General features: G+C 43.9%; 1 protein-coding gene across 1 annotated transcript in view; it reads right to left on the minus strand.

Moving 5' to 3' along the window:
• Positions 1–8,213: 8,213 nt before the first annotated feature.
• VGLL1 (vestigial like family member 1) overlaps positions 8,214–10,790 on the minus strand; it is a 3,278-nt gene continuing 701 nt past the window's right edge. The window contains exons 1-2 of the mRNA XM_088151672.1: positions 10,272–10,790; positions 8,214–8,739 (exon numbers count right to left, since the gene is read on the minus strand). The exon at positions 10,272–10,790 is cut by the window's right edge and continues 701 nt beyond it. Coding sequence (XP_088007798.1) covers positions 8,348–8,739; positions 10,272–10,482 — 603 coding nt within the window. The 5' untranslated portion in view covers positions 10,483–10,790 and the 3' untranslated portion in view covers positions 8,214–8,347. The remainder of the gene's footprint in view (positions 8,740–10,271) is intronic.

The raw sequence follows: 10,790 nt of genomic DNA on the forward strand, positions 1-10,790 counted from the left end.
ATGATATACTATGCTAATTTTTAAATTTTCTTTGTCGTATCTTTGTCACTTTTTCATAATAGCACTTTTTAATTTTTTTTCTCCTTGTTAGTGTATTATTATTTTTGTGTTTTCTTTTTCTGTTATTAATTAAAAAAACAATAAAAATTATTTCAAAAAATTGTGTTCTGGCTATGATAACCTTAGGGTGGAATCAAAAATAATTACAGAGAATATTGATTCCCCCAGACAATGGCCATGGAAAGACCTCAAGATGGACATAAAAGCTACAGGGTCCCTTTTTATGGGAGAACTTTGAATTCTAGTATCTGAAAGGCGCAGAGAACATTTTGTTCTTTTAGGCAAATGTGAAAATAACATTCATTCATGGTGGGAAAGTGTCTGATATTCAAACTGGTCCCCGTCCTTTGTAATGAAAGGGAACATTTAGACACATGCAGTAGTTTTTCAAACATGGTGTTTAGCTGTTGGTTGTTTAACAAAGTTCAATAACCCGCTGAGATAATGCACAGTAAAATGTGAATTCTGAGTTAAAACAGCTACGCCTCTTTAGGCCTAAATCATGAAGGCAAATTTATATACTTTCTTCTTCCAGAATATATTAATTAGAGGACAGTCCTGCTGCGGGAGCATCCGCCGGTGAGTTTCTTTTGCACTGATGCTTTGGAAAAATCCCATTTCTACCCGTTGAGACCTCTAAATGCAGTTATTTCATTATGACGCTTCGCTCATTTCAGTTACTCTAAGAAAAACGATAACCCAAAGTCAACTTTTCCATTCCAGATAAGCTTTCCAAGGTGCCACAATCTCCATTTTCATTATTGTTTGTAGCCCGTTGATCAAAGCCATTGAAGAGATTGTCATCCAAACTTGTTCTGACACAAACCTTTGACACATCATTCTTCCGTTGCAACAATTCCATTGCAATCAAATCAAAGGACTGGAAGCGCTGATGGTTTCATTTTCTTGTTTCCAAGTTGCTAGAAATGTTTCCATCGATGTTATATAATTTATCTGAAAGAAGTCCTCCGTGCTTACCTCCAATTTTTCTCCTCTTTCTCTTCTCTGCCTCCTCCCCATAGAGACGTACAATTGCTAAAATGAATTGCAGCATTTTGGGTTTTTTTAGTTTAATTCAGAGGACACTAATTTAGGAGAGGAAAAGAATGCTGGTGAGGAGGGTTAATAATTCAGTTCTATATTGCCTTTTTGAGCAGGGGTACATAACTTTTTTTCCCCTTGTCTTTGTCATGGAGGGTGTAGATTCCAAAGAACTAAATGGTGGTAGAGAAACAAAAATAAGTTTTTTTATCAAGGGAAATCTTTGATGCTTCGTGATCAAGCTACTCAGAACACAGGTTTTGTTATCTCTGGGTTTGCTTGGGTTTTTTTTTTTGCTATCTCTGTTTTTCTAAAAAAAGAAAAAAAGGCATTCAGCAGCCTTATTGCCCTTGCACAGATATTGTCACCAATGTGCAAGGTATTCGAAATGGCATTCGTTACTCACAGAGCTACCTTTTTTCGTGCTTGGAGTTTTGTACAGTGAGGGTCCCTACAGCTTGTTCTCTTTTTGCATAAAACCTGGAATTGAGAATCTGAATCCCTGCACCCCACCCTTCCTAGTCCCTTCCTAGTGAGGTGCAAATAACTGACATTGCTGTTCTGTTATAAACCAGCTTTGAAGAGGGCTATGAGTACTACTGAGAAAGGGGAGAAGTGCACATTTTTCCAAAGCGACAGTGAGTCAACCGGGATCTCAGACATGACTCGTGTTAGCAAAATGCCACCCAAGAATTCATTTTCAGTGTCAGAATATGAGATATGATCGGTTCGTTTTGCTAGGTCTTGCCATCTACCACACCCACAGGATTTTAGGTAACAAAACACGTCTTGGCTCTTGCTGTGCGGGTGTGCGTTTGTATAAAATGTTGAGTGTTGAACAGTGTTTTCCAATGTTTGATTATCTCTATTTTCAGCTGGCATGTCTATCAGACTTACCCTTTTTTCATTATTATTATTATTATTGTTGTTGTTATTTCTTCTTCTTCTTCTTCTTCTCCTCCTCCTCCTCCTCCTCCTCCTCCTTTCCAGAAACATCACATGAATTTTGCAAAAGAAGACATTCTTTATATTATTTTGGAAATGTAGGACCGAGCTCCACACATATACATGGATTTCCACTTTTTTCGATGTGCAAATTCTTCCTACAATGCCCACTAGCTTGTAGACATTGTAGGAAGAGACCATGTTTGCCTACAGCAGCAGAAAATCACAAGCAGTTGGTATGGTAGCACCTTTCTGGACTAACCCATTTTATTAAAAGGCATAAAGACATGAACTGAGCCGCAGCCCACGAAAGCCTCTGCCTTTTAATAAAATGTGTTAATATGAAAGGTGCAAACAGGATCCTGATTTTCAGTGGACTGGAAAATCTAGAACATTTTAATCAATGATTTTAATCATTGCTGGGCTGCTTGGGAAGAGGACATCAGTGGGGCCTTTCTCTAGAACACCGCATGAAGTCTCAGAGGGTGCTATTGAATCCCGCGGAGCTCCATTTGAGCAGCGCCCTCTCCTTTGTGTCCCTCGCGGGTGTCAGGGCAACTCAAAACGTTTCCACCGGACAGCCATCGGGAACTGGAGGTCCGGGTGCTAACCTACTTCTGGCACCTTTTCTGCTGATGAGCAGATCACACAAACAAAGGCGCTGCGACTTCCGCATGGTATGGAAACAGTTACCAGCTTCCCAAGTGTTTGCAGTAGCAAAGATGGTTTGCTGTTTGCCGGGGAGTAAGGGCTGAGGAAAGGATGTGGTTGTTGAGTAGACAACTTTTCTTCACTCTGTTTTGCCTCCTTGTGCAAGTCTTGCTGGTCCCACCTGAGGGTTTTCCCGCCCGCTTCCCGAACGCAGCTGCACCGTCTGCGTCTGCGCTGCAGGCGGGACGTTGGAATGGGGATCTGGAGCGAGGCTGCAATTCTCCAACTCGGTGCTGAGAATAGGAACACCAGCAAACTGAGGGCAGTTTGTAAGAAATCGGCTGCTTAGCTTAGGGTTCCCTTTCATTCCAGAATGAAATGTGCACCCTTCAGCCCAGAGCCCTTGTGGCGTCTCTCCCCGATTCATTGTCCCAACTTCGCTCCCTTCCAGTCAGCTTGCTTTGGTGTTAATCATTTTGCCAATCCCTTCACTAGTAGTAGTAGTAATCTTTATTGTCATTGTACTTCTCGTACAACGAAATTAAATGCCACCCCCGTGCAGCTTTAAAAATATAAAAACCATAGAACACATAAAACACAACCTAGTTGGCTTAGCCCATTGTTTCTGCCCACCCCACCAGGTCTAGCAGGGAGGGCATGCTCCGGCTCCCTTCCATCAACAATGCCATCTTGTTGGGTCCCAGAGTCGTGCCTTCTGTGGCTGTACCTGCCCTATGGAACAGCCTCCCCCCAGAGATCTGGGTGGTCCCGACCCTGATAATGTTTTCCCCGGCATTTGGGCCAGGAGGTCAGGTGAGTTCGGTTGGGATGTGGTTTTCTTTGGGGGGTTATTGTTTAACTGGGGGGGGGGTCATAAATTTATACTGTTATGATGGTTTTAATCTTTGTATACCACCCAGAGTCTCTGCTGTGACTGGCAGCTCTATAAATGGAGGGAAGGGAAGGGAAGGGAAGGGAGATGGTGCAATAATCTTCCTTCCAAAGAATGATCCTTTGCAGAAACAAATGGAGGATGGTCACACAGCCATCCTCCAACAGGCAGAAGGTCCTCTGTCTGTCTGAAGGACCCCAGACTGGGGAAGAGGCCATTCTAAAAGTTAACTTCTCCAGATGTGGTAAGGACATGTTCTTCCAAAGAAGAAACTTATGTCCCTTCACCTCTCCAGAGTTTGGGACACAGTGCCACTATAGAAAACTAAATAGGAAAGGATAAAGTGGAAGAATCCTATGATAGGAAGAGAGATTTTTCTGCTTCAGACTGCAGGGAATGGCATTGCTGGACAGAATCAGTGCTGGAGAGAATCTGAATAAAGTAATAAAAAATCAGGGGCAAGGTAGAGAACGTGAGTACCCTGCTCTAACAAGCAGATCTGGGGCTGCAGCTTAAGAAGGTGCTCCAGTTCGACCTTGGAGAATCCATTCTAAATGCAATTTTTCTCAGGCCGTCCATATGTATTGAGCGAGGCTAGAAAATTGTTGTTGTTTAGTCGTTAAGTCGTGTCCGACTCTTCGTGACCCCATGAACCATATTGCGCCAGGCAACCCACTCCAGTATCCTTGCCAAGAGAACCCCATGGACAATGTTAAAAGGCTAGAAAATTACCCCAATCCCAATGTTTCTATTTGAATGCTGTAACAAGCCGGCAGCCTTCTGATTTATTCAGATGCCTTCTGCCCCTTTGAAGATAGTGCTGGGAATGACACATTCAAGAGGGTGGTTAAAAGCCATCAGGCCCCATAACTTTCTCTTCCTCAGATTCCACAGAATTGGAATCTGCCAGTCAAAATTCAAATTCACAACCCACAGACATGCTGAGTTCATACAACTCACTCCATCAGGTTAGATAAAGATCAGGTTGCTGCATTCCCTTGCAAGGCTAAATTTGGCTGAGTTCCCCTTGGGGCTATAGCTGTGTTCACAAAACAACACACTTAACCTAGGGAGAGAAAAACCTTGCAGCCGGATTCAAAGACCGCATTGAGCTTGGCTAGTGTTAACTTGAATGAGCTATGTTGTGGTTTTGCATCTGGTGCAAACCCAGAATTCATTAACCAGCCTAAGCTTGTTTTGCAAATACACTCAGTCTGAGGGGGTTGCATTTTCCCTGCATGAGGCAACCTGGGTGTGAGAACCCAACTGGCATGCGAAGACTGCGACTTCTGGCGTGTCCTTCCCTCAGCCAGTTAAACTAGGCTAGAACTGTGATGTGGACACTGACCCTGAAGTAGAAACCAGCATCAAACCGGAGCAGATATGCATTCCTCTGCTATTTCGTGCCAGACAAAAAATGCACAGCGTCATACGATTGCCGATTTTCCCATTCCATGCAGCCAAAGTCAGCCCTTGCTTCTGCCACATGTCTGCATTTTGATTAGATCCTTACTCAACCTTTTGAAACCAGGGATTTCCACCTACATCAGCAGGGATGTCCACAGGGTGTGGGCCAAAGAGTCAAGATGGTGGCCACAGCAGTGTGGTTGAAGCTTGGCCTGTTTATTTTAATGTGTGGACACCCCTCTCAGGTTGCCCTGTGCTTGGCGTAACACCTGAAAGGTCTCCAGACGCATGCCAAAGAAGAGAAGCCACACAAAGGCTCGTCAGGAAGTGCAACACATGTAACTGTCTGCTGAGTTAACTCATTCTCCAGGTTCACACAATATCACAAACCAAAAACTAACCAAATAAGTCTGGGTTTGCACAACCCACTAAGCCACTGAAGGATCACCTGGTGAGGAACGGGAAACCTGCTTCTTCTCTTGAGAGGCCATGGACCAGTATAGACAACATTGGTCTGAATAGACGCATCACAGACTTCCTCTAACGGTGTCTGGTCTGTGATGTTAAAAGGGAGGGGGATGTTCTTAATATGAGCAACTCCCTTTTGACTGCCAAGAGCGGAATTATTTGGGAAGAAGAAAGCCACAGGTTTCTCTTAATGGGCCCTGGGATGTCTCTCGCCCATTTGATTTAGCTTCCCCGTGGCAAAATTGTATGTACGTTCTGAAGAATGCCCTTAATAGAGCATCTTGAGCATGGATCCTTCCATGCCCGCGTCTTCTTGATGCTGATCTGCAGCCAAATTATGAGATTTGCTGCCATCGTGTGGCAGCTGCCAGCCTACACACTATTTTTGTGTTATTTCTAAACTGATATTCGACTCAGAAACAACTGTTTTCCCACCTCTAAACTATAGTTTCAAGATTGTACCCTGGGCTCCCTTACCTGTTGTTCGCTTCTCCTGTTTCATGCATGAATTTCCCTCCGTGGTACGGCTTGTTAGGACGAGAATTGGGTGCATTAAATCTGCATCAAGACTAATCTTGGTGAAGGAGAATGAAGGATACCCTTAAACAGAGCTGGCTTTACGAACAGAAGAGGGCAAATTATGACCTTGCATCATTTTCAGGGCGTAGATGACAATGATGGCTGTGACTGGGTGTTTAAAAAAAGTGGATGTCACATCCTTGATTTCTAAATCCTGAGGTATGTCTTGAGAGTGGAACAAACGCACCTTGCGATTTTTGGTAGAGGAACAAATTTTATTCACAGAATTTGCAGAGCATTTACATGGCAACACCTAGCTGACCATGGCTGATCATGGCTAGGCAAAGAAGGATCACGACTGGTTAGTCCTTGGATGGGACACTCCCTAGCCTAGCCTAGGAAATGGAAGAAATGGCAAACTCCTTCTATGCTGGCCAAGAAAAATAATACCATGTTGTAACATTGGAGAGGAATGGAAGTACAGATATGCATATATACGCTACACCAGATGGCGGCTGCTTAACGTTAAATAATATGTGTCAAGTCTTCCAGACTGAGAGGGGAAAATACGGGGCCCAGGGAAAAAAATATCGCAAAGCAAGTGCAGCAAATGTGGGAACATCTCCCCATTCTTGTAAGTAAAGTGCTGGTTGTGTCTTTTCCATCAAGGAGATCCAACCACAGTGCCTTTTTCTACTCCTGGGAAGAAAAAAATATGAATTTTCTAACTGGGGGCGGGGGGAGAAAGATGAATATTCTAATTCTGGGAAGAAATAGACGATATTCTTTTTCTGAAGCATATATTCAAATTCCTAACAAAGTTGGGAGAAACCACTGGCTCACCGGCTCGCGTCTGAGAATTCAAAAACAACCTTCTCCAAAAGCAGACCACCAAGTTTCTTACGTTCATTGCATAGCATTGCCTAAATCGGTGTTGTTCAAACTTGGCAACTTTAAGACGTGTGGACTTCAGCTCCCAGAATTCCCCAGCCAGCATGCTAAATGCACAGGTTTCACTTTGGGGGCAGCAAATGTACAACTACCTGACCCTTTTTAACTAAGCTGCTGGGAAAAAAAGAAACGACTTTCCTCCTTTCCTTTGTGCAAATCCAGTCCCATCCTGTTGATTTTTTTTCTTGAGGGGACGTTAAGTATCAGGTGAAACTGAATGGAAACTTGCAGGCGAATAAAGTGGCTGAAGATGCTCTTTGACTATTCAAACGTCTGCAGGAGCAGAACAGATCCTGGAGACCCCAAATATTAGGAGTCCCCAGGAAGACAGAGGTGGGGGGTTTCAGCTGGAATTGAAAGCTAGAGACGGGGAGTTTTCCGTGGGATTGGACTTCTGCACGCCACAGAGCAAAAGTTGAGGCAGACGTGGGAGCATCTCTTTGTACCCGTTCCAGAAATGGAAATAAAAGCACGTGAAAAAAATATGTGGTCAGGGAAGGTGGAGGGCTCACTGTCACTTGACTACTTTTCTTAATTACAGCTCCCAGAAAGTCTTTTGGGGAGAAATAATAAGCAAATAGGTCCATTTTTTAAAAGCACAAATTGGCCATTAGCAGGGATACCTAGAAAACACAAATGAGATCGACCGTTAGTGGATAATATTCAAATATAATATCAGGGATAGGAGGATGAACAGGATAATAATAATAATAATAATAATAATAATAATGATGATGATAATGATGATGATGATGATGATGATGATGATGATGTCGTCAAAATGCTTTGTCAATTAATTAGGCAAATAATTTAAAAACTTTTGCTGGACTATCAAGCTGCCTTTCCATAGTTGTTGTGGCATTTTAGGTTCATTGTCTAGAACTCTTCACTATTCCCATTAATGTCCCAGGGGCCTCCACAGGGGATATATGTGTCAAAAAAGTCAAAATGGCAGTTGCAACTTCCAGGCATGGCTACCATCTTGATATATTTTCCTCCCCTCTGCAGATACACCTACACGAGAGTTGGCTTATTTGTGATATCAGTCGGTTAGTCTTCGACGTTAACTGTAACAAGCTAAAATAATTCAAGGCACAGCATTCGTTTTTGGAGCTCTTCTTAAAAATGTACAGTTTTGCACTTTTTAAAAAAAATTATTTGAAGTTCAGTTTGGGTAAGTTAACAAAAAATATCCCAGGAGATTTTTAATCAGCCACACATGATGAAACCTGGAAGAAACAAATGACATTTCCCGGTTTTCCTTTTCCATCACTAAACCTTCATTTTTGGTCCTTTCATTAACAGTGCACACGCACATGTACATACACACGGTTTCTACCTCTCGAAAAACACCATCTACCTCTTTTCCCCATCTTGAAAGCACTAGAGGATTAAAAACAAACCAGGACAGACTTACCTCTGGCTCACATTTTGCAACCTAGCCGAACCAGTAAGACAAGCTGATCGAGAATCAGCAGGCTCCTGGATGGGTCGAGGACATCCTTCTTGTTCCAAGAGGCCTAACAGCGGACTGTATTTCTCATCTGACATGCCACCTTGAGCCATATGCAGATGAGAGGCTGGGTACCTCGAAACGGTGGTCAAACCTGGATCGCCCCCAGAAGCCAAGGGCCAGAGCTCAGCTGCCGCTGGAGAAGCGCCCTGGAGAACGGAGGGCTGGTAGAGGTCCATCATGGGAGCAGCTGTGTTCTCGTCGGAAGCACACGGGTTCAAAGGGGAGGACGCGCAATAGGGCTTGGCCCAGTGGGGTGAAAGGCCCCACTCGTGGGGCGGTCCATGGTTTTCTGTTCAGAAAATGCAAGCAGAGGCATTCAAGCTCCAGGGGGACAAGCATCACCTCTTTCCATTGACAGGTAAATTGCTCATGGGAAAGCAGGGGAGACCATGGCCTCGGAAAAATGCCACCTGATTCGAAGGGCAGGTATGAGGACAGTGACAAACTCATACCTGCCTTCAGTACAGTAGCTTTGCCCGCTTCACCGTAGCCTGCCGCATTTGAGTTTGCAGCAAGACGTGTTGATAAACTTACAAAAATAATGTTCTTTCTGAGAGGGGGGAAAAGACTCAGAAGAGTAATCATTTGGTATGGGACTGGTTACCACAGGAATGAAAAAACTTGGTCTGCAGTTATTGCTTTCCTCCCATTGGCCACTGTGGCTGCTGGGCATCGCCGTGCAGTGACATTTGGAGACCACAACTCAAGGAGTTGTGTGTTGGAGTTTGGCCTGGGGTGCTGGGCTGTGGTGTGTGTTACCATGCACATGCCCCCAGTCACCACCCAGCAGATCTTGGGTCTAAGAAATTGCCCCTGGTTCTACTTTATAATATAAACCACCAAAAATTCCTTCTAGACCACTGTTTCTCAACCTTGGCAGCTTGAAGATGTGTGGACTTCAACTCCCTGCTGGCTGGGGAATTCTGGGAGTTGAAGTCCACACATCTTCAAGCTGCCAAGGTTGAGAAACGCTGTTCTAGACCAAAGGCAGAGTAGAACCCAACTCAAAAGGACAGCAGCAAAAATCAAGTAATTTGTAATCCCTAATGTTTCTCTCAATGTTTCTCTTCTTGCAGAAGCATTTTTTAAACAACTGCTCAGCTTCCTGAGGGCGATTGGGCACGTATCCTTTGATCTGAGATGTAATCCCTCTCTGGGGAAGTCTGAGTTTGCCTCATAGCAGGCTTAGAAAAAAATGGGGCAGAAAAGGGTGGAGGAATATGAAAGGTACAGTGAGGCTAATCTCTGATCAGGTGACCTTTGGGTATGGCAGAAATTATTTTAGGAGTAGACCTGGGCATTGCGACGTAACTGGACTTATTGGCTCCGAGGATAATGCTTTAAGTGGGACAGAAGTGGAGAGTCTTTGGAAATTTCTTCTAAACCCAACCCATCCCATCTTTTAAGTGTGATCCACAGAGCCTGTTCTGCACTTCTGGGCTGGCTTTCAGGTATGGTGGAGAAAGCTATGGCAGGGCCAGCGTTGAAGAAATATTCTTCTACATAGGGAATGGGTGCCACCTTCTTCTTTACCACAGATAGCAACATATCTTGGGCTGGTTTGGGGGATGATTTTCAGATTTCTCGACCCCCATTTCCCAGGCACATAGTGTGTAAAAGACTGTGAGAACTCAGGAGGATACCAAAAACCTCTGAGTCACAGCTCAGATTAATCCCTGTCCTTCAAGCGGCCAACAGGTTTTGTTAAGCATCAATAGAATTACACCTGGAAAAGTTTGTTGTCAATAAGGAGTCACGTTTCTTTGTCACATGAGTTGCTATCTATTAAGTAAGTTAACAAGCCATGGGCGAAAAGCTCACCGTTGTTAATAATCCCATCTTCAGCATTGTTATTTCTACTCAGGTCCTGCGGGTTTTTGGTGACGCTCAAAGCTCTAGAGAAATGTTCATCCACCATGCTATTAGTGTCTCCTTGGAAGTAGGTTAACACCATGTAATGGGCTCCCCATTCTGTTTTCACTGGCTGTTTGATTCTGCTCAGCTTTGTGGAATTATTCTTTGTCTCTTCCATACCTGGAAATATCTGTCAGGGCCTAAAAATAAAGGTGACACAAGAAAGTTGTATATGGAGTTGACGGTGATGTTGAGTCCATGGTACTGATTATCTCCTGCTCCCCCCTCCCCAAGATCACTGCTGAGTTTACTCAGAGTTTATGCTTGGGATGTTGCACTTGGAGAAAACAAGACAGAGGGGAGAGATGAGATCAGTGTTCAGGTATGTAAAAGGTTCCAGAGAGAAGATGCTCAGGAGATATTTTCTATTTGCACAAAAACAAGGACCAGAAATAGCTGGTATAGTTGAGGCTACCACAATTTCAC

The sequence above is a fragment of the Python bivittatus genome, unplaced genomic scaffold (genome assembly GCF_059951505.1).
Source record: "Python bivittatus isolate LINGU-HERP-01145 unplaced genomic scaffold, Pbiv_v1 ctg000670_np1212, whole genome shotgun sequence".
Lineage (NCBI taxonomy): Eukaryota > Metazoa > Chordata > Lepidosauria > Squamata > Pythonidae > Python > Python bivittatus.